The sequence below is a fragment of the Sciurus carolinensis genome, chromosome 12, assembly GCF_902686445.1.
Source record: "Sciurus carolinensis chromosome 12, mSciCar1.2, whole genome shotgun sequence".
Taxonomy (NCBI): domain Eukaryota; kingdom Metazoa; phylum Chordata; class Mammalia; order Rodentia; family Sciuridae; genus Sciurus; species Sciurus carolinensis.
In genome coordinates, this window is record NC_062224.1 from 113,620,614 (window position 1) to 113,644,996 (window position 24,383).

The 24,383-nt window shown below is 43.1% G+C and overlaps 1 protein-coding gene across 1 annotated transcript in view; it reads left to right on the top strand.

The window, feature by feature from the left end:
- The first annotated feature begins 4,828 nt into the window (after positions 1–4,828).
- LOC124962126 (L-selectin-like) overlaps positions 4,829–24,383 on the top strand; it is a 36,307-nt gene continuing 16,752 nt past the window's right edge. Inside the window, exons 1-4 of the mRNA XM_047521283.1 lie at positions 4,829–4,916; positions 5,700–5,778; positions 7,478–7,861; positions 8,094–8,201. Coding sequence (XP_047377239.1) covers positions 4,914–4,916; positions 5,700–5,778; positions 7,478–7,861; positions 8,094–8,201 — 574 coding nt within the window. The 5' untranslated portion in view covers positions 4,829–4,913. The remainder of the gene's footprint in view (positions 4,917–5,699; positions 5,779–7,477; positions 7,862–8,093; positions 8,202–24,383) is intronic.

A 24,383-nucleotide genomic window follows, 5' to 3' on the forward strand; every position in this document is an offset into this window, starting at 1 on the left:
TAACGACTCCTAAAGTGCAAGAAGTAAAATCAAGAGTCAATAAATGGGATGAATTCAAACTAAAAAGCTTCTTCTCAGCAAAGGAAAAATCAACAATTTGAAGAGAGAGCCTACAGAATGGGAAAAAATCTTTAGCCACATGCAACTCAGATAGACCACTAATCTCCAAGATATATACAGAACTCAAGAAACACCAAAAATCCAAATAACCCAATCAATAAATGGGCTAAAGAACTGAACACTTCACAGAAGAAGAAATACAATTGATCAACAAGCATATGAAGAAATGTTTATCATCTCTTGCAATTAGAGAAATGCAAATCAAAACTGCTCTAAGATTTCATCTCACCACAGTCAGAATGGCAATTATCAAGAATTGGAGTAATAATAAGTGTTGGTGAGGATGTGGGGGAAAAGGTACACTCATACATTGTTGGTGGGACTGCAGATTGGTGCAACCACTTTGGAAAGCAGTATGGAGATTCCTGAAGAAACCTGGAATGGAACCACCATTTGACCCAGCTATCCCACTCCTCTGTTTATCCCCAAAGGACTTAAAATCAGCATACTATAGCAATACAGTCACATCAATGTTTATAGCAGCTCGATTCACGATAGCAAAACTGGAACCAACCCAGATGCCCTTGAACAGATGAATGGATAAAGAAAATGCTGTACATATACACAATGGACTATTACTCAGCCTTAAAGAAGAATGAAATTATGGCATTTGCGGGTAAATGGATGGAACTGGAGAAGATCATGCTAAGTGAAAAACCAAAGGTGAATGTTTTCTCTGATAAGTGAATGTTGATGCTTAGTGGTAGGGGGTAGGGAAGAATGAAGGAACTTTGGATTGTACAGAGGGAAGTGAAGGGAGAGGTGGGGCAAGTGGGGATGAGAAGGATGGTAGTTTGAGACAGACGTTATTACCCTATATACACATATGAAAAAAATAAAAAAAATTATCACTGTCAAAAAATAGTTAATGAAAATAAATAAATAAAAGTTAAAACATAAACAAAAACAAACAAAACAAAAAAGAAGAGGGCAGCGCACAGCAATGAGCGCATGCGCAAGACAGGAAGGAGGAAATGTACAGTCATGACGCATCTCACCAGCTCCGAAAAGCAAGAACAAACCAAACCCGAAATTCATATTGCAGATGAAAATAAACAAAATAGAGACTAAAAACAAACAAACAAATAAAACATCAGTGAAACAAGTGGTAGGTTTTTTGAAATAAAAAATAATCAACAAGACTTTTGCTAGACTAACCTTGAAAAAGAGAAAAGAACCAAATAAATGAAATTAGTTTTTAAGAGACATGACAACCGATTTCACAGAAAAGATCGTTAGGGATTATTTTGAAAAATTATATACAAATAGGTTGGAGAATCTAGAAAAAATGAACACACTTATAGACACTTATCACCTGCCAAAATTGTACATTGGGAAATTAAAAAAAAAAAGAACGGACCAGTAACAAGTAGTTAGACTGAATCAATAAGGAAAAAAAAAATGCTCTCTCAACAAAGAATAACCCAAATCAGAGGGCTCCACTGCTGAATTTTACCAAACTTTTAAATAGAACTTACATCAATTTTTCTTGAAATGTTCCATAAAATTAAAAGGGAAGAAAGCCCTTCAAACTCATCCTATGTCTAGCTCTGCATGGTTACCAAAACCAGATGAAGACATAGCACAAAGAGAAAAGTATCGACAAACCTTCCTGATGAACATAGATGCAAAATTCTCAAGAAAACAATCAAATTCCTTGATACATCAAAAGATCATTCACCATGAAAAAAGGAAATGAAGTAAGCACAGCAGAGACACCTGCAGCCTGTTTGCTGCGTGCTACTCACCATAGCTAAGGCGTGGCACCGTCCCTGTGACCTTCAACCCATGAGTGGGGAAAACGTGGTGTCTAATCACAATGGAATATTATTTGGCTATAAAAAAGAATAGATTCTTGTCATTTGCAGCAAAATGGATGGAACTGGAGGATATTGTACTAAGTGAAATAAGCCAGATACATGTTTTCTCTCCTTCGGAGGCTAAAAAATTTGGTCTTAAAGAAGAATAATGATTATTAGAGATTGGGAAGTGTGTGGAGGATGTGGACAAAGGGAGGTTGAATTTGATCAGTCAATGCCATATGGCATGCGTGGAAATATCACACTGAACCACATTAAATCGTACAATTAAAATGTGTAACAAAAAATATAAAAAATAAAATGAGTACAATGTGAAATAAAAAGGAAAGTGGAGATGAGTTAAGGGCTTGGGGACTCAATGAGCTAAAAACAAAGAGCATCACCATGAGATATTGAGCAATAAGCCAGCAGGAACAAGAGACAGGTGATGGGCCTGGGGGCAGACTTGATCGTGTGACTTTAGAGATGCTGAAGTTTCCCGAGATGTCAAGGTGGAGGCTGCGTGGAGGTGGAGGCTGTGTGGAGGGGAGGAGGCTGACCTTGAGTGGGGGAGGCTGTAATGGACAGTGCAGTTCCTGCTGTGGACAGGTGTGCAGTGCTGTCACAAACGGTGTGGGAGGTGCTTCCAGATACAGGAGGACCAGCAGCCAGGTGGCAGAGCCACCAGAGCATGAGGAGTTGGTCACCACAATGAGGACAGTGACAGGGTGACGCATCCTAGTGCTGTGAGCTTCAGGGACGCTGGGCCATTGTATTGCTGCTTCCTTTTCTTTACAGTGTGGTGGGGAACAGGGACGTGCGCCAGGCCCCTCAGGAAGGAGGAGCCCCATCCTGCAGACTGTCGGAGAGAAGTGCAGGGCCTCAGGAGGCGGCGGTTGCTGATGAAGGAAGGAGGCGGAAGAAGGTTTTGGGGAGACCTGCAGCATGGGGGCGAGTTTGCTGGCTGAAGCAGGAATTCTGGGATGGCAAGGGAGCATCAGGGAAGGACGCGAAGCCGTGTGGAGACAGGGGTGTGGGTGCACCGTCCGGGAGACGGCTTGACCCCAGGCGTCGGGAAGCAGCTGGGAGCCGGGCGGGTCCCTTTGGACGGGGCTGTGGAGGGGTGGCGTCTGGCCTCAGGTGGCTGGAGGGAGAACGGGCTGTGGTGTGGGCTGCACACTCTCCCTCGCTGGGGCGACCCGAGGTGACTGCAGTGGGAGCAGCCTCGCTGGGCAGGGGTCCAGCAAGCTGTGGCCTCTGCGGGGCAGCAGGGGCAGCGGGGGCGGTGGTGCTTCTGTGGACCTGGGACACTGCTCCCAGAGGCACTTGGGGCTCTTCCCTGCGCCCTGGGCTGGTCACCCGCCTTCCAGCAGTGTTGCTCCCTCCAGGTGTGGGGTGGGTTGCAGTGCCCACCGGACCCACCTGGGGGCACAGCCCGGTAAGCCCTTCTCCTGGCCCCTTGGAGCGGCTAACAGGCCTGTGGCCTTTGCTGCCCCGGTTCCTCTCTTCGGGCTGCAGGCACACTTTTTCATGTTGAGGTGAAGTTTATGTGAGTAAAAGCGGCCGTGTTAAAGCGTACAACCTGGGACCTCACCGTGCTGTGCGACCACCTCCTGTACTCAGTTCCAAAATACTTCCATCAGAAGTCCTGTCTCCTGCTCCCTCAGCACCCCGGCGGCCTCCACTCGGACTCCTGTCTCTGTGGGTCTGCCTGTGTCGTGGATTTCCCAGAAGGGACTCGTCCAACGCACGGCCTCCCTGTCTGGCGTCTGTCACTTAGCACGCTCTCAGCTCTGGTTCCTGTTATGCCAGGGGCCGTGCGGCATGCCTTTGTGTGGGTGAATGAGATTCCATAGCCCAGACGTACGTGTTCTAACTTTAAACCAGACTTTTCACTGTGTCCCCAAGAAAAAAGTGGTCCAAGTGGCTAGAAATCTAACTCGATATACAGACAGAATTCAAATTGTACAGAAAAGTGAATCAACTGCATGTGTGTTTGACGGTGTTCACTAGATAATCACCTCCCTCTCCCAGACACACCTTTCCCCTGCAAAGTTTGGCTGGATCTAGGTCATTCTGCCTGACAACACCTGAACCGAAGGAAACCTCTGGGGCCTGAACCAACCTGTCTATGTGCCAGGAGACAAACTGGCTTTCTGTAGAGAACGCTGCATTTGTATATGGATTTAAAAGAACAGAAATGTCCATCAAAAAAATAGAACAACAAACAAATAATGAAATAAAACAAAATACATTTTATATTTGAGAAATAAGATACATTTATAGTTCAGAAAATCAAGCAACTAAAAGGTGTTTTATACTCCAGGAATGTGTGGAGGCCCAAACCTCCTGGGGCACAAAGCTGGACTTCAGGGATTCGCCTCAGTAGGTGCCGTTCACAGGCTCCTCCACTAGGAGGCGAGCAAGGACAGGAGAAGGAACTGGAGTTTGTCAAGTGGCCCAGGGAGCTGTACTGAAGTGGGACAGGCACCTTACCTTGGTCTGAACTAGAGTTTTGATCTGTGGTATCGCCAGGGCCACCTACAACAGGTAGTCAGGAGTTAGCCAAGCATTAATAAGGAGAGAGAAGGAGGAGGAGGAGGAGGAGGAGGAGGAGGAGGAGGAGGAGGAGGAGGAGGAGGACAGCAATAAGAACTATGCGGGAGGGGAGAAGAGGCAGGGAAGGATGCCCAGGATAAGGAAAGAAGGGTGGAAAATGGAAGAAGGAGAGGAAGGAGAATCTAACCCCAACACCACTGTTCTCAGGGAGAGGTGATAGAGGCAGCTAAGGAAGGGGGTGGGGCAGAGGAGAGAAGAGGAGGAAGGGGAGGGAGGAGGGAGGAGGAGTGAACTGGGTGGAGAGAAGCCTGCCTGTGCCACTCTGAGCCCTCCCCACCCCCGGGCAAGCAGGCTCCCCTCCGTGAGGACCCAGAGAGGCCAGGTGCTGCCTGCAGAGGCTGAGCGCTGTGGAGCCAGAGGAGGACAAGCAAAGCCATGGTGAGCCTTTGGCCTTCCAGATTTAGACGTGCAGAGAGACTGTCCTGGGCTTAGAGGCAGGTGGCGTGGGGCCAGGAACAAGTCATTTCATTTCTGATTTTAAGCATGCCAGAAACCACAAATGCTCCCAGTCTCAGAGTGCAATCCTGGGGGTTCTCCCCTCAGGTGGCGACGTCCTCCCCTGCCAGTCTCTGGTGAGGTGCTTGGGTGACCCAACGCAGAGCTGCCAGAGAAGTGTCCTCTGCAGAAAACTCGGCCCTCAGGTCTGCAGAGAGCCTGGGCCCTGTCGGGCAGATGCTCAGAAATTTATTTCTTATTTTTAAAAAATGACCTGCTTGCTTCTCTGGAGCCTGGTTATCTAATTCTCTTAGGTATTTGAGGTATTGACGCATCGTGGTCAAGTGTGAGAAGACAGCGGTCAATCTAAACACCATAGGGCATTAAGCGCCAAAGAACACTTGGCCATCATGCACACCAAATATTCAGTAGTTTGACGTGAAAGTGGCATAGAAAAGCAGGCACAAAAATTACTGAAATGCAGAAGAACACGAGAGCAATAACGATCAGCAGTTTGAGACCAAAACTGAAATCAGAATGGAACAAAACTGCAGCAGGCTTGGGTTGATTTGATGTGACTTTTTCTCCCTTGTCTGGGAAATCTATGGCTGGGAACAGGGTAAATGCATATGTGTGTTTAATTTGGAACCTTAAGAAAGTTGCAGGTACCCCCTAAAGATGCTTTAAACTTGTTTCCAGTCTAATTTGTCCTGTATTTTGTTGCAGATGTTTCCATGGAAATGTCAGGATGCACAGAGGGGCTTGTGGATCACCAAGTGGTGGATCTGGACAGTGCTCTGCTGGGGTATGTTGTGATACTCACACTTTGCCATGCCTTTTAACTTACGTTCACTAAAAAGATATCCACTGAGTGCTCATAGACGCAGGGGAATTATTAGGTGGACATCTGTCAGTTCCATTCCTTCTGTGACCTCTCTCTTTTTCTTCAAGGCCTGGTACTTCCCCAGAACCCCAGAACCCCACCCTTGCCTGCCACAGCCTGTACTGCAGACTCCAAATCCCAACAACCCCCAAAGCCTTCGACTGAGAAGGACTGAGGTCAGGAAATCTCTGGTAGGCACTCGTGACCTGTACCTCTGTTTAGCACTGCCTTCCTCTTAATATGCCAGTGTACTTCAAGGCAATTTCTGCAGTTCCAGGGTGAACTCCTTCAGGGCAGGGGACATAGGTCCCCCGTTGGTCCTCCTCTCAAGGATGTTGTAAGTTTTCATGAGTCTTCACGATGCTCCAGCCATAGCCGGGACCCTTCCCATTCCCAGGTACATGATGTCCCCTCCCTCACCTGGACGTTCTGCTCTGACCAAGCAGGCACGCCTGGCGGCTCCTCCTGTCCCCTTACACCCAGTCGCCTGGTGACTCGGAGCCTAGCATCCCCTCATTCTCCAAGGGCTCTCTGAGTCCCTGCAATGTGCAGGCACTATTTTAGGCACTGAAGGTCAGAGTGGCCAAACAGCTTCTCCCATGGTAGGGTGGGCATCGCAGCGGATGGCTGTTCCCACACAGTTCAGGGTTCCCGGGTGTCTTTGTCCACTGCTCGCGTGTTTCCGAGTCCTCTGATCAGTTCTGACATATGTGACCAAGATCAATGAGAGAACGGGACCTGAGCTGGCGTCTCTCCAAGGACCTGCCCTCCGTGACAAACAGGTGGTGGCTGTGGGGCTCTTCCCCCCTGCAGAGTAGCACTGCTCAGAGACCCCGCTGTGCCTGGCGTGGTGCACACCCTGGGGACGGTGTCTGTTGTGTGTTCTGTTTGGTTTCTTTGACGCCCTCATGTTTGAAGTGCCCGTGTGTCTAAGAGGCACCAGGAGTTGAGCTGCTCTGCAGACAGAACCTGGTGCCATCAGTGTTACAGTTCTACATCACTCAGTTTGTAAAGTCGCCGTTCTCACTACGTGGTTAGGTCTATATGGCTTGTGCCAGAAGCAGCTTTCCCTGTTTAAAAAAAAGGGGGTGGGGTTTGACATAGAAAGGGTGGGAAAGTCCGTCAAGGTTCTTCCTGTTCTAATTTTGCTTCTCATTCAGGAGAAGACAGAAGAAAATGGATTCATGTATTAGGACAACAATAATACATGTTGGCATTTAGGAAGTCATCCCAGAATAAAATAGACTCTAAATATTAATGTTATATGATATTATGCTTCAATTAGTTTTAAATGTTTGACAATCAATGAGACGATGAAATTTGAATTTCTAGAGCATTAAAGTTCACGTGAAAGAATTTAGAGAAAAAAACTTGTTACAAAAATAGATCTAGAAAACCACCATGTTTGTATAAAGCAAAGCCATGAGGAGGAGCATCCATGTTCAAGCGGTGGTCCGGGTCCTGCTGTCCAGCGGCTGACAACTAGGCTGTGATCCCGAGCACTCACTCACCCTCTGGGCCTCAGCTCCTCATCCTGAGTGGCAGGCTCAGCCTGGATAAGAGGTGGGCTCTTCTCAGCTGAAACACTCTGAGTAGACATGCTTCCTGCTCTGTCTTTCAGAATTCCTGGCCCATCATGGAACGGACTGTTGGACTTACCATTATTCTGAAAAACTCATGAACTGGGAAAGTGCTAGAAAGTTCTGCCAAGAAAGGTACACAGATTTAGTTGCCATACAAAATAAGAGAGAAATTGAGTATCTGGAGAAGACAGTGCCCTTCAACCGTCATTACTACTGGATAGGAATCCGGAAGATAGGGAATACATGGACATGGGTGGGAACCAACAAGCCTCTCACTAAAGAAGCCGAGAACTGGGGACCTGGAGAACCCAACAATAGGGCCAAGGAGGACTGCGTGGAGATCTACATCAAGAGGATGACTAATGGGGGCAAGTGGAACGACGAAGCCTGCTACAAGCAGAAGGCAGCCCTCTGCTACACAGGTGGGTGATCAGACTGAGCTGAAGTGGTCAGACCTGCCCCAGGGAAGTTCCGGAGGGCAGCGGGAGCTAGTTCACCCGCCCTACTTCCCCTCCTCCAGTTAGGCTAGTCTCAGGTCGCTTCTGAGCGCTTCTGGTGTGTGAAGCCTGGACAAACAGTTACCTACGACTGAACAAATGACTATTAATCCTGAAAGGCAGTCAATCGAAATACTTTTTCTCTGACCTCTTGAAGCTTCCTGCCAGGCCGGGTCATGCAGTGGCCATGGAGAATGTGTGGAGACCATCAACAATCACACCTGCAGCTGTGATGCTGGACACTACGGGCCCCAGTGTCAGTTTGGTAAGCCCCTCCCATTCCTTTGCTTCTTCCTTTGGGAGTCCCAGGGCTCACTGTAGCTTATGACGGAAGTTGGTTGGGATGAAATGATACTAGCCGTTCTGAGAAATGGGAAGTTGTGGTCAGCAATTATGCTTTTGCAAGGTGTTATCTTTCTGCAAAGATTCCACAAATCAGCATGAAGTTTCAATTCACTTTGCAAGTGTTTTTGATTTCCACCTGAGACCAGGCGTGGAGTGATAGCACTGAGCTCCACAGTAAGGGGCCAGGCGAGGTTGACTCCAGCTCTCAGGGACTCACAATCTGTGAGCTTGGTGGATTAATGGAATCTGAAGTCTGAAAGCAACTGTACCTTTACCATTAGGAGAGAGAGTTACCCAGAAGGTAATCTCTCGTTTTTACAAAGTGATGACAAGGAATGCCAAAGAGAAAAGTTCATGTTGGTACACAGCGCATGTCAGAGATGGGTAATAGCAAATTCTACATGTTCATTTGTGCTAAGTGTTTCAGGAGAACACAACGGGAAATCTATGTATAATCTTCCCCTACAGGGTTTTGGTTAGTTAAGGGAAATCTTATTTGTTCACAGTTCCTCGACTGTGATGGAACCCAAGACAAGCTGCAGTGAGCCTAGAGACTGGAGCCGCCTAGTGAAGGAGGCCGGCCGTATCTGCACTGAGAGGCCCTGGGGTCTTCCACGGGCATCTGGGCAGTTATCCCAGAAGCACAGGGGAGAGACTGGGGACAGAAAGAGAAGGTGGAGAGGCTCTTCCTGGTCTTGGTTAGTCACTCAGAGCAAGGAGGTGGCAATGAAAAGGAGAGAAGGCACAGGTTAAAGTCAGGCTTTGACCCAGTCACCCACGGAAGGAGGCACGCAGTACTCTGGAAGCTGTTGGTCATTTCAGAATGTTGTACGTGTCCGATGTATAAAATAGAAAGTTATTGAAAAAGCAATACTTGTAAATAATAATGACTTAAATTCAAAATGAATTGGAATATCAGTCCACAGGAATAGCTGCAGTTCATCTTCCTTAATCTCTGAGCCAGTACACCTACCTGATATTTTACTCCTATTCTGGAACTTGATTTTTCAAACCTTACATAATGGTATTCTTGTTCCTCTCCTTTCAAACACTGTAAGTATGTTTTTGTCTAGCTTTCCATCGAACTATTCTTTTCTGGTTCTGTTTCTACCTAGGATCATTCTTCTGTGTTCCTACGTAGGCAGTAATCCCAATCCTACTACTATTAATCCTCAAATTCTGTCTTTTGCCTTTGGCTCTTCTGAATACATGTTCTTTGTGGTCAAACGTACTGACTTTTGTGGACCCACAGATTTCTCTTTGGACTGACCAATCTGTCTCTAGCTTTCATCTCCAAATATGCTAAGGATTTCTTTGGGGATGTCCAAAAGAATATAAAGTCCATTGTCCCCAACTAGCTTTCCTTTTTGCGACTTTATCTGTGTGTGGAGCTACCATATATGTGGGCACTGCTGTGACAGCTTACGACCCCCAACATGCATGCAAGGTATCCACTGTAGTATTCAGAAATGATGATTTTCCAATATGTGTCCTGTTGTCAACTCTGTCACTGCCCTCATTGTCTTTCTTCTAAATTATTGCAGTATCCTTCTTGATGTGATCCATACCTTTAAATTTGCTCCCCTCAAATATATTGCTTATTCCTGCTGACAATTAAAAATAATCAATATACAGCCCACACATTTGAGCATCCATTCTAATATGTATGCTTAACATTTGTCTTACAGGATGAAATCAAATTCCTTCAAGGCCTAACATAAAATCCATCTATTATAGGTCCTCATTATATTAACTAAAAGGAGAAGAGTATGTATGTAATCTGGGTTTCTATATTTCTCCCTAATCACCTCTTTCTTTCTTGTAACATCAAAGTACTTGTGTTTTTCCATTTGCCACATGTGTTTTTTATCACACTGAATTTTCTCAAGAGTTCATTATCATGTTTAACATGGGGCTGACGTAACTAATAATCTTCAAAACATAGTCCAGGAATCATTCCTTCCAGGAATATTTTCAAGGGTACTATGATAGGTTCTGAACCCATCCCAACACCGTATCTTTCCTCATTGAAGTGGTCCAGTGTGAAGCATTGGAGGCTCCAGTGATGGGCACCATGGTCTGTAAGCACCCTTTGGGAGACTTCAGCTTCAACTCACAGTGTGATTTTACATGTTTTGAGGGAACGAATTTACTTGGTCTTGATAAAACAAGTTGTGGTCCATCTGGAAACTGGTCCTCTATAGAACCAACGTGTCAAGGTGAGTAACTTCCAACTAAATACTTTATCATGATAGCCCTGGATTTATACTCTGAGAAAATGCTAATATGTGTTCCATCTTTCCATCTGCTCCATGTATTTGTCCTCTTTGTTCCCATACTTGTTGAGATCCATACTGAAAACTTAATATCAATAATTGCATTATTCTTGGTTGCGTCTCTGGGACTCAGGCTACGCCTGGACTCTATCAGGCACTATCTTGTGCACTTGAATTAGACTGGACCATTTAATTTCCTTTGATTTAAACTTGTACTGAATGTGGGAAATAGAAAAGTTCTCCTAATTGCTTGAGACCAATCTTCATCAAAATCTCAGGACGAGGTCAGAAGGACAGTTCAACTTTGATCATAAGGAGGAAGACATGAGACTCAAAGGCCATGAAAGGTCATGGGCTTTGGTTTCCAAGTCTGAGTTTGATCTTCTGTACCACCAGTCAGAGCAGGAAAACTGATACTGTTTCTGGAGAGGGTAGTCAAAAGTCAGTGGGCTATACTTCTGCAAGGGACCTAGGGAGGATAATGACAGATCAGAGGCCAGGGGGATTCCACAAGTTTTACCACTCCCCATCCAAGAAGACCGCGTATGTAGATCCCTGCTTCCTCTGAACTTCTGACTCTCAGCACTCCAGTATACTCAGGCTCTGGTGTGAGAGTTTTTCCTCAGTCAAGCTCTTCACTCCACTTAAACTGATCTGGGTTAAAATTCTCTCCCCAATAGTTCCAATGGTATGATGTGAAGACTAGTGAACATTTAGTTAGGATTTCTGAGGATCCAGGATCTGTTCTAGGTCCTTGACTACAGTGATGGAATGACATGTAGCTCCTACACAAACTCTATGAAGTTAATAAACTTATCATCGTTACCCTTTTATAGATGAAGAAAGTGAGGTTGCAGGCTTTAAGGGACCTTGCTTGAAGGCCCGTGGTTGTCAGCTGGCTAGCTGGGATTCAAATCCTGCAGCAGGCCCTCTGAACCCCTCCCCATGCTTCTCTTTTCTTACTGAAGTGGTCCAGTGTGCGGCTTTGGAGCCCCCGGAGCTGGGCAGCATGGTCTGCACTCACCCTTTTGGGACCTTCAGCTTCGGCTCACAGTGTACCTTCAACTGCTCTGAGGGAACAAAGCTACTTGGTCATGACAGAACGAGATGTGGCCCACTTGGAAACTGGTCATCCCTAGAACCAACCTGTGCAGGTGAGTGACTTCCGACTGGAGACCTTGCCATGGTAGTCCTGGGCCTACAGTCTGAAAAGACCCAGAGGGGTCTTGCTCTTCTGTGTCCCTGTTGCTCCTCATGTTCCTTTTTCATTCTCCCACAGTGGTTGAGCTCCTCTCTGTAGTTATTCACCTCAGTACTGAAACTTTCTAGGATCTACGGTGTCATATTTGTGACAGCATATGCTGCTTTCAGGCTATGCCTGGATTCAGGCATGTTTCTTGTGCATCTGAACTGAATCAGGCAATTTAATTTTCCTTCATTTGGACTCTGTAGAAAATAGAAAAATTCTGCTCATTCCTTGAATCCATTCTTCATTGAAATTTGAAGAGCAATATGCACATGAAGGCTTTTGTTTGATTCATAAAGAATAAGACAATATGTTATAATTCTTGCCAGAATGACATAGAACATTCCAAATGCATAGCCTTTGATTTCCAAGTCTTCATTTGGTCTTCTGTGCTATCACTCAGAGCAGACTATAGACATATTTTCTGAGGACGGTTGTCAAAATCCAAAGAACTGAATTGCCACATAGCTTAGGAGAATAAATGCAGACTAGAAGGCAGAATGATTCCTAAACGTTATGTTCTCCCCTTGTGAGAGAACTGAGTATGGAGGTGTGCTCTTTCTCAGAAACTCTAAATCCCAAAACCCTGGACAACTCAGGGGCAATGATGTAATAGTTACTTCTCAGCCAAGCTGGTCATTCCCACTGATACCCATCTAGGATTAGTTTCTCTCTCCAGATAATGCCAATAATAACAATGTGAGGAATAGCTAATATCTAGTTAGCACAAGCCATGCTCTGTTCTAAGCATTTCATACAGCAATTCAATGGTATGCAGCTCTCACACTAACTCCAGGGGTGAATTCAGTTATCACCTTTGTCCTTTTGTAGATGAAGACACTGAAGTTGCAGGGCTTAAGTGACCTTGCCTGAGGCACATGGTTACCAACTGGCTGAGCTGGGATTACAATCTCAGCACCAGGCCCTCTTAACCCTCCCCATGCTGTCTCTTTCTTACTGAAGTGGTCCAGTGTGCAGTTTTGGAGCCCCCAGAGCTGGGAAGCATGGTCTGCACTCACCCCTTGGGAGTCTTTGGCTTCGGCTCACAGTGTACCTTCAAATGCCCTGAGGGAACAAAGCTACTTGGTCATGATAAAACAAGATGTGGCCCACTTGGAAACTGGTCATCCCTAGAACCAACCTGTGTAGGTGAGTGACTTCCGACTGGAGGCCTTGCCGTGGTAGTCCTGGGTTCATGTGACAATGCAGAAGTCCTGCTATTCTGTGTTGCTCCATGTATTCTGTTCTCATTGCTGCCACATTTCCTGAGGTCATCTGCAGTTATCTATTTGTCCTGGTACTGAAGGCTTCTTAAGATCTTATCCATAATGGTATCTGGGGACTCGGGCAATGCCTGGAATACATCAGGCACTTTCTTATGCACTTGAATTAGACTGGACCATTTAATTTCCTTTGATTTAAACTTGTACTGAATGTAGAAAATAGAAAAGTTCTCCTAATTGCTTGAGACCAATCTTCAACAAAATCTCAGGACAAGGTCAGAAGGATGGCTCAACTTTGATCTTAAGGAGGAAGACATGAGACTCAAAGGCCATGAAAGGGCATGAAATGTATGGGCTTTGGTTTTCAAGCCTGAGTTTGATCTTCTGTACCACCAGTCAGAGCAGGAAAACTGATAATGTTTCTGGAGAGGGTAGTCAAAAGTCAGTGGGCTATACTTCTGCAAGGGACCTAGGGAGGATAATGACAGATCAGAGGCCAGGGGGATTCCACAAGTTTTACCACTCCCCATCCAAGAAGACCGCGTATGCAGATCCCTGCTTCCTCTGAACTTCTGGCTCTCAATAGTCCCAACACACAGGCTCTGGTGTGATAGTTGATTGTTTATAGATGAAGAAAGTGAGGTTGCAGGCTTTAAGGGACCTTGCTTGAAGACCCGTGGTTGTCAGCTGGCTAGCTGGGATTCAAATCCTGCAGCAGGCCCTCTGAACCCCTCCCCATGCTTCTCTTTCCTTACTGAAGTGGTCCAGTGTGCGGCTTTGGAGCCCCCGGAGCTGGGCAGCATGGTCTGCACTCACCCTTTTGGGATCTTCAGCTTCGGCTCACAGTGTACCTTCAAATGCCCTGAGGGAACAAACCTACTTGGTCATGACAGAACGAGATGTGGCCCACTTGGAAACTGGTCATCCCTAAAACCAACCTGTGCAGGTGAGTGACTTCTGACTGGAGGCCTTGCCATGGTAGTCCTGGCCTACAGTCTGAAAAGACCCAGAGGGGTCTTGCTCTTCTGTGTCCCTGTTGCTCCATCTGTTTCATTCTCATTTCTCCCACAGTGTTTGAGCTTGGTAATCCATCTACCCTGGTACTGAAGGCACCTTAGGATCACTAAATATCTTATTCATGGTTGTGCCTGTGGACTCAGACTATGCCTAGAATACATCGTGCACCTGAATTGGACTGACTATTCAATTTCCCTAAATTTAGACTTGTACTGAATGTGGAAAATAGAAAAGTTCTCCTAATTGCTTGAACCAATCTTCACTGAAATCTCAGGACGAGGTCAGAAGGATGATTATGAGGAATAAGACATGAGACTTGCAGCACTTTTTCTAAGGCCATGAAAGGGCATGAAATGTATGGGCTTTGGTTTCCAAGTCTGAGTTTGATCTTCTGTACCACCAGTCAGAGCAGGAAAACTGATAATGTTTCTGGAGAGGGTAGTCAAAAGTCAGGGGGCTATACTTCTGCAAGGGACCTAGGGAGGATAATGACAGATCAGAGGCCAGGGGGATTCCACAAGTTTTACCACTCCCCATCCAAGAAGACCGCGTATGTAGATCCCTGCTTCCTCTGAACTTCTGACTCTCAGCACTCCAGTATACTCAGGCTCTGGTGTGAGAGTTGTTTCTCAGTCAAGCTCTTCACTCCACTTAAACTGATCTGGGTTTAAAATTCTCTCCCCAGTAGTTCCAATGGTATGATGTGAAGACTAGTGAACATTTAGTTAGGATTTCTGAGGATCCAGGATCTGTTCTAGGTCCTTGACTACAGTGATGGAATGACATGTAGCTCCTACACAAACTCTATGAAGTTAATAAACTTATCATCGTTGCCCTTTTATAGATGAAGAAAGTGAGGTTGCAGGCTTTAAGGGACCTTGCTTGAAGGCCCGTGGTTGTCAGCTGGCTAGCTGGGATTCAAATCCTGCAGCAGGCCCTCTGAACCCCTCCCCATGCTTCTCTTTCCTTACTGAAGTGGTCCAGTGTGCGGCTTTGGAGCCCCCGGAGCTGGGCAGCATGGTCTGCACTCACCCTTTTGGGACCTTCAGCTTCGGCTCACATTGTACCTTCAACTGCTCTGAGGGAACAAACCTACTTGGTCATGACAGAACGAGATGTGGCCCACTTGGAAACTGGTCATCCCTAGAACCAACCTGTGTAGGTGAGTGACTTCCGACTGGAGGCCTTGCCATGGTAGTCCTGGCCTACAGTCTGAAAAGACCCAGAGGGGTCTTGCTCTTCTGTGTCCCTGTTGCAGCATTATTTATTCTACCCATACTTGTTGAGTTCAGGTATCCACGTGCCCTGGCATGAAGCCTTCTTAAGATCCATTGTGTCTTATTCTTCTGGAGGGGCTCACTATTACTGAAATATGTCAGATCTCTCTGTGCACCTGAGGTGAATTAGATGATAGTTTTTCTTCATTTGGTCTTGTACTGTATGGAAAATAAGAAAAATTCTAGTAATTTGAGTCTAATCTTCATTGAATCCTAAGGGGAATGTCAGAAGGATGGCCTGCCTTTGGCCAAAAAGGAATGACATGAGATGTACAGTACCTGCCCAAATGGCATCAAAGGACCTGAAATGTGTAGCTTTTGGTTGCCAAGTCTGAATTTGATCTTGGACTAACATTGACAGCAAGGAAATTGATATGATTTCTGGAAAGTGTTGTCAAAATGCAAAGAGCTGTCCTTCTGCCTCTGAACTAAGGAGAGTAAAGATGGAATTAATGCCAGGATGATTCAAATGCTTTTTCCTTCTCCCCTTCTAAAAAACCCATTACCCAGGCCACTCTTTGGAATACCGAGTGGCACTTACATCTTAGTTATTTCCCTGCCGAGCTCCAATCTGCCTTTTAAATTATCAGATAATGCCAAAGATAACAATATGAAGAAATCCAATGCTTAGGACTTCTTAAGAGCACTACTGTGTTCTAAGTACTTGACTTACAGTGTTTGAATGACGTAGCTCCCACACCAACTCTATAAGGTTAATGCACTTATCATTGTTGACCTTTTATAAATGAGGAAACTGAAGGTAGGCTTAAGTGGCCTTGCTTGAAGACACATGGCTGAACTGGGATTCAAATGCAGGCAACAGGTCCTCTGAACCCTCATCACGCTTCTCTTTCCTTACTGAAGTGGTCCAGTGTGCAGTTTTGGAGCCCCCAGAGCTGGGCAGCATGGTCTGTACTCACCCTATGGGAACCTTCGGCTTCGGCTCACAGTGTACCTTCAAATGCCCTGAGGGAACAAACCTACTTGGTCATGACAGAACGAGATGTGGCCCACTTGGAAACTGGTCATCCAGAGAACCAACTTGTGTAGGTGAGTGACTTCCGACTGGAGGCCTTGCTGTGGTAGTCCTGGGCCTACAATCTGAGGAAATGCAGAAGAATCTTGCTACTCTGTGTTCCAGTTGCTGCACTTGTCTTGTTCTCATTCATCACATAGTTTTTGAGTTTGGTAATCTGTCTTCCCTGGTTCTGAAGACTTCTTGAGATCAGCAGAAGGTTTTTGTTGTTGTTGTTTAACTTTCCCGTCCTTCCACTCCCCCTTCCCCCTCGTCCCTTCCCTTTACTCTACTGATCTCCTTTTGATTTTCAAGATTCCCCACCATTTTTTTTTCCTTTTTCCTCTCTAGCTTCCACATATGAGAGACACCATGTGACACTTGACCCACTTGACCTTCTGAGTTGGGTTTATTGCACTTAACGTAATGTTCTCAAATTCTATCCATTTTCCTGCAGAAGACATTATTTCATTTTTCTTTATGGTTGAATAAAATATCATTGTGTTCATATACCATATTATCTTTATCTATTCATCCATCAGTGGACACCTAAGCTGGGTCTATAGTTTGGTTTTTGTGAATTGTGCTCCTGTAAACATGGGTATGCATGTATCACTATAGTATGCTGACATTATTAGGATAAGTACTGAGGAGTGGGATAGCTGGGTCATATGGTTTCCATGTCTAGTCTCTTGAGGAACCTGCATACTGATTTCCATAATGATCATACTATTTTAGAATCCCAGCAACAATGTAAAAGTGTTCCTTTTCCCCAACATCATCCTCTCCAGCATTATTATTATTATTACTATTATTATTAATTATTAGTTTGTACTGGGGATTAAACTCAGGGGCACTTAACGATGAAGCCACATCCCTAGGCCTTTATTTTTTGAGACTGGGTCTCAGTAAATTACTTAGGGCCTAAGTTGCTGAGGTTGGCTTTGAACTTGTGATCCTCATACCTCAGTCCCTGAGTCACTAGGATTGTAGGTGTATGCCACCATGCTCAGCTATGTTTGTATTCTTGATGATTGTGATTTAAGACTCTTGATGATGAAGGTATAAAATGAAATCTCAGTATAGTTTTGATTTGCATTTCCCTAATTGCTAATGATATTGAACATTTTGTCATAAATTTCTTGAACATTTGTATTTTCTTCTTTTGAGAAATGTCTGCTTAGTTCATTTATCCATTTAATAATTGGGTTATTTGTTTTTTCTGATGTTAAGTTTATGGGTTTTTTATTCTGGATATTAAAACTCTGTCAAAACAGTACATAGCAAAGGTTTCCCCATTCTGTACGTTCTGTCTTCACATTCTTGATTGTTTCATTTGCTGTGAAGAAGCTTTTTAATTTGATGCCATCCCATTTATTAAAACATGGCATTATTTGCTGAGCTTCAGGGTGTCTTACTGAGAAAGCTATTGCCTGTGCATGTATGCTGGAGTGTTGACCCTACATTTTCTTCTAGCAATAGCATAGTTTCTGGTCTAATGCCTATGTCTTTGATTCATTTTGAGTTGACATTTGTGCAGGCTGAGAGATAAAGGTTTAGTTTCATTCTTCTCCATATTTGTTAAAAATATGCACCGTTTGTTAAAAAGTCTGCCTTTTCTCCCACGTATGTTTTTGGCCCTTTGTCATAGATCAGATGACCATATCTGAGTGGGTTTTTTCTGTCTTCTACTCTGTACCATTGATCTATGTGTCTGTTTTTATGCTGGTACCATGCAGTTTTGCTTTTTTTGCTTGGAACTGCTTTGTCTATTCTAGGTCTTTTATCCTTCCAAGTGAATTTTAGGATGGTGTTTTCTAGTTGTGTGAAGACTGTCATTGGTATATGGAGATTACATTGAATCTGTATATTGTTTTGGTAATATGGCCATTAAGCAATGCCGTCTTCTTGTGTCTTCTTCCATTTCTTTCCTCAGTGTTCCCTAGTTTTCATTGTAGAGGTCTTTCACCTCCTTGGTTAGATTTTTTCCTACATATTTTGTTTTATTGTTTTGAGGCTATTGTGAGTGGGATTATTTTCCTGACTTCTTTCTCAGTGTGTTCACTGTTGGTATACAGGAAGCTACTGGTGTTTGTGTGTTGGTTTGGTAACCTGCTGCTTTGTTGTATTTGATTATTGAGCAGTCTTTTGGTGGAGCTCTTTGAATCTTCTAAGTATAGGATCACATTATCTGCAAACAGATTTTCGACCTTTTCCTTCCTATTTTTATCCCTTTTATTTCCTTCTCTTGCCTAATTGCTCTGGCTAGAATTTCCAGTAATATATTAATTGGAGTGGTGATGGTGGACACCTTGTCTTGGTCCAGATTTTAAAGGAAATGCTTTCAGTTTTTTCCCAGTTACTACGATGTTGGTTTTGACTTTTTCATACATAACTTTTATGATGTTGAGGTAGGTTCCTTCTATTCTTAGCTTCTTCAGTGTTTATATTGTGAATGGGTGCTGAAATTTGTCAAAGGCTTTCTCTGTATATTGAGATGATGAAGATATTTTTGTCCCTTATTCTATTTATGTGATGAATTACATTTATTGATTTGCATATGTTAAACCATCCTTGCATCTCTGGATCATGATGTGAAATCTTCTTAATATCTTGTTGAACACTATTTGCTAATATTTTACTAAGGATTTTCACATCTAAGTTAATCAGGAATGTTTGAAGTTTTCTTTCCTGGTGTTCTTATCTACTTTTGGTATGAGTGTGATACTGACTTCATAGAATGAATTTGGAAGTGTTCCATTCCTTTCTACTTCATGGAATAATTTGTAGAGACATGTTTAAGCAGCCCTAAGATGGCGGCTGGCATTGGGCCAAGAGGTGGTGCATAATTAGCGTTAACATGGCGTGATCTCTTATGACCTTTTGCCTGATTAGTTAATGTCTCCTCTGCGCTAGTGGTCAACAGATGTTCCTCATTCTTTCTTGATTGGTACCGTGGCGCGTTCTTCAATTGTGTTAATCCTAAGCTGATTGGCTGCCTTAGTGTATATAAGACATTCTCTTCACCTGGGAAGAGATGGCAGGACGCAGGACTAAGAGTGTACCTCTAGCACGCACCTCTAGGTCGCAGGTCACAGATCGCAGATCGCAGAACGCAGGACTAAGTCGAAACCTCTAGGTCACAGGTTGCAGGTCGCAGGCTGCAAGCTGCACGCCGCACGCCACACCCCGCACCTACAAGAAGCGACTCGCCTCTAAGAAGCAGACCTCTGAAAGCATAGCCTCTCTGAAAGTGTAGCACCTCTAAAATTAAGCCTCTCTTCCTCTAAGCAAAGCCTCTCTTCCTCTATAAACTAGTGAACAAGCAAGCAAGCAAGAAAGTAGCCCACTGAAGAGAAAGATAATAGAAGTAGTTCATTCCCAGTCCACCTCCGATTCCTTCCTGTGGGATTGTTGCTGTGGGCAGCAACAATAATTTGAGAACTTTTTTAAAGTTCTGATAGAATTTAGCTAAGAATTCATCTGATTCTGAATTTTTCTGTTTGGGAAGTTTAAAAAAAATTTTACTGTTTCTATCTCATTGCTAGTTATTGGTCTGTTTAAATTTTCTATGTCCCTTTGATTCAATTTTGACAGATTATATGTGTCTAAAAATGTATCCATTTCTTCTAGGTTTTACAATTTGTTTTCAAAATAGTCCAAATAGGGATTTTTGATGTTGATTTTTAATTTCATTCCATTATAATCTGATAGATGTAAGGAATTATATCAATTTTTATTTGTATTTGCTAAGAGAACCACTGAGAAGAAATTGTATTTGCTGAAATATTTTATAGATGTCTGTTAATTTCATTTGATTTATTGTATTTTTCTGGTACAAAGCATCTTAACTGAGTTTATGTCTGGGTGACTTAACTAATGTTGAGAGAGGTGTGTTGAAATCACCAGCATTATTGTATTGGTGTCCATCTGAGGCTTCAATTTGTGTAGTGTCTCTTTTATGTAATTAATTACATCCAGTTTGGGGCATAAATATTTATTATTGCTATATTTTCTTGTTGGATTATTCCCTTTACCAGTATGAAATGACCTTATTTGTGTCTTCTCATTAATTTTGGCCTGAATTCTGCCTTATCTCCATATGAGAGTGGCTAATCCTGCTTGTTTTCAGGCTCCATTCACATGGTGTATCAATTTTGATATTTTCACTTTCAGTCTATGGCTGTCTTTGCATGTAAGGTAAGTCTCTTGAAAATAATCTAGAGGATCTTGTTTTTTTTTTTAAATCTGTTCTGCCAGTCTGTGTATTTCAATTGGAGAGTTGAGATCTTTTACATTCAATGTTATTGTAGAGGGATGTTTACTAATTCTAGCTGTTTTGATTGATTTCTAATGTTTAATTTGGTCCTGTTTCTCATTTGCTTAGCTACTCTTCAAATGAGATTTGTTTATTTGTGAGCTCTGGGGTTTGTTTTTTACTTCTTCTGTTTGGAGTATTTCTTTAAGTAAGTTATGTAGTGCCAGTTTAGTAGTCATAAATTCTTTTAGTTTCTGCTTATCTTGTAATGTTTTTATTTCTTCTTTGATTTTGAAGTATAGCTTTGCTAAATAGTAATCTTGTTTGACATTTATTTATTTTAGAACTCGGAACACATTCCAAACTCTCCTGGCTTTTAAAGTTTGTGCTGAGAAATCAGAAGTACTTTTGGTTGGCTTGATTCTAAATTTAACCTTAGGTTTTCTTTTGAGGGTCTAAAAATTCTTTCCTTGTTCTATATATTAGAAATTTTAATTATAATGTGTCATGGAGAGTTTCTTTTTTGATCTTGTTTATTTAGGGTTCTGAATGTGTCTTGTATCTGAATGTCCATTTCACTCTCAAGGTTTGTGAAATTTTCTGTTGTTATTTCTCTGAAGAGGCTATCCACTCCATTAGCCTGCATCTCAAAACCCTCCTCAATTCCAAATCTTAAGTTTGTTCCCAATATTGTCCCAAAGTTCTTATTCATTCTGACCATAGTTACTTATTTCCCATTATTTAATACTGTCTGAATGTTCAAGGCTGGGCACTTTGTCTCCCAGTTCTGAGATTCTGTCTTCAGCATGTTCAACTCTTTTGGAGAGACTTTCAATTGAATATTTTATTTGATTTATTGTGTCTTTCATTTCCATGGTTTCTGTTTGGTTCCTTTTCTATATCTGTTTCCTTATTGGATTTCTCATTCACATGCTGTACTAACCTCCTTAATTCATTCAGTTGTTTTCCTGTGTTCTCTTAGAATTCATTGATCATTTTTATAATCATTCTTTTGAATTATTTACTTGATATTTCATTCTCTTTGGGGTCAGTTCCTGGTGAACTATGACCTTCAGAAGGTGCTGTGTTCCCTTGTATATCTATGTTGGGTTTTATGCATCTCTTGGGATGAATTCCTCTTCTACCCTTATTTTGGACTTTTTAAGGCACAGCCTTTACTTGTCAAAGTGTCCTAAAGTGATCTAGATTGGGACCCCATTGTAGGTGTGGTATCCACAGATTTTGTATTCATTCTATTTTTGTTGTAGGAGTAGATATCTCTTAGTGGAGCATGAGGGTCCACTCCTAGCAGTTCCTGGTCATTAGTTTGTGCTTTCATATCTTCTATTCTTCGTACTACAGTATAGTTAAAGTTTGAATGTCATTAAATTGTGTGTGGAGAAGGTGTGCTGTCTTTTACCTGAGTTTCAGTTCACCAACAGAGTCTCTACTCTATGAACAAACAGTAGCAACAACTTATGCAAACAATAAGTAGTATTAAAATAAAACCTCAGTTTCTACTATGACAAATACATTAAGTACCACAAAACACAGGAATGGTAGTGTCAGCAGTTACCAACAGCAAAAATAATAAGTAACCAAGAATTAGACCTAACATTAAAGAAAGCAGCACATGTCAACCATGTTACCCACAGCAGTAATAATTGCAACAATATGAACGGCAGGGGTAGGAATTATATAAACTGATTAGTTCTTAAAGATGGTGAAAATGCAGTTTGTTTAGAGAAAAATAAGTGTGATAGGATGGTAGAAGAGAGTTTACCGTGTTCAAAAAGTGAACAGAGAGAATGCAGAAGAGATTTAGCAAGTGATGCTTATAAGGATGAGGAGGGAAAATAGGAAAACCAAAGTAAAGGGAAAGAGAAAGACAAAATTTTTCCCCACATTCCACAAACATGGCCTTCCCAGGCTTAGCCCCTAAGTGTATTCACACCCTCCTTTCAGATTCCTGACCTGCTTCAGCTGGTCATGTGAGTTGCCGGACCCAAAGGAGAAGTGAATCGGGCTCTGCTTTGTTTTTCTGACTGAATCCCCGGGGTACTCTTCTCTGTGCCTGATTCGCCTGTGCTCTGATAGGCACACCCTAGGCCTGAGGTAGGCACTTGCTGGGGCAGTGTGGCAATGTGTGCTGTGACCTCCCAGCTCCTGCCGCAGCCACTGCAGCATGGCCGCTTCAAGATGGCTCCCGCCTCAGCTCTCTGCCTGCCAGTTGAGAAGTACAGAGTACTAGTTTGCTGTGCAGCCTATGGATAACTAAGGTCAGGCTGCTTTTCTGATCTACAGGTTTTTTCACACCAAATCTGTCCATTGTGTTTCCTCTCTGTTATCCCTCTCTTCTGTAGTGAACCAGCACCAGTACTGCAACTGACTTGGGTCCAATGTGCTCTTTCATGTTCTTTGTTCAATGAATCCAAATTTCTGAGTCTCTGAAACCCTCTGACTGTCCAGTTTTGAATTTCAGTGAAATCTCTGTTTTATCCACCTTGCTGAAGGCAATACTTGAATCCTGAGTCATGGAGCAACTAGGAATGCAGCCTTCCTCTAATCCACCATCTTGAATTTCCAAGATCAATAATGCTTTCTTCATGGTTGTGTATGTAGTACGCAGACTATGACTGAAATGTATTGGATACTTTCTTTTCACCTGAGTTGACTGGAAAATTCAATTTCCCTTCATTTGGTCTTGTACTAAGTGTGGAAAATAGAAACATTCTTCTAATTGCTTGAGACCAATCTTCATTAAAATCTTAATAGGAATGTCAGAATTATGGCTCATTTTTGATTGGAAAGGAGTAAGATCTCCTAAATTTATATTCAAAGGATTTAAAATCAGCATACTACATGAAGCCACATCAATATTTATGGCCATTCAATTCATAATAACTAAACTATGGAAACAACCTAGACGCCCTTCAACAGATAAAAGGATAAAGAAAATGTGGTCCATATATACAATGGAATATTAATCAGCCTTAAAGAGAATGAAATTATGGCATTTGCAGGTAAATTGATGGAGCTGGAGAATATCATGCTGAGCGAAATAAGCCAAAACCAAAGGCAGAATGTTTTCTCTCATTAGCGGATGCTGGTTCATAAAGGGGAAAAGGGGGATGAAGTGACTTTGGATTGTGCAGAGGGGAGTGAGGGGAGGGGAGGAAGTGTGGGGATGGGAAGAATGGTTAATGAAATAGACATTACTACCCTATGTACAGGTATGATTACATTATGGTATGACTCTGTGCCATGTTCAGCCAGAGGAAGGAGAAATTGTGCTTCATTTGTGTACAATGTGTCTAAATGCACTCTACTGTCATGTATAACTAATTAGAATAAATAAAAAAAATAAAAAATTTAAATAAAAAAAGAAGAAAACGAAAAGGAATGAGATAGGAGAGTTGTAATGTGATAGTTTTTCAAATGTCATGGTAGGGCCTGAAATGAGCCCCTTGATTTTCAGTTTTTCACTTGCTTTTCTGTGCTATCAGAGCAGGGAAATTGATATTCTTTTTTGAGAAGTTGGCCAAACTCCAAAGGCTAAGCTTCTGCAACTGAGCAAAGTAGAATAAAGACAGAAAGGAGGCCAAGATGATTGCTGAACTTTCACCTTTTCCCCTCCATGAAGACTCAGTTTGGAGACCAGCTCTTTCTCCCACCCTCCTGCTCCCACAGCCCAACATACTCTGGGGTTGGTGTTACTTATTTCCCAGCTAAGCTGGTAAGTCACCTTTAATGCAATTTTGGTTTTAAAATTCCTTATCCAATTACTAAT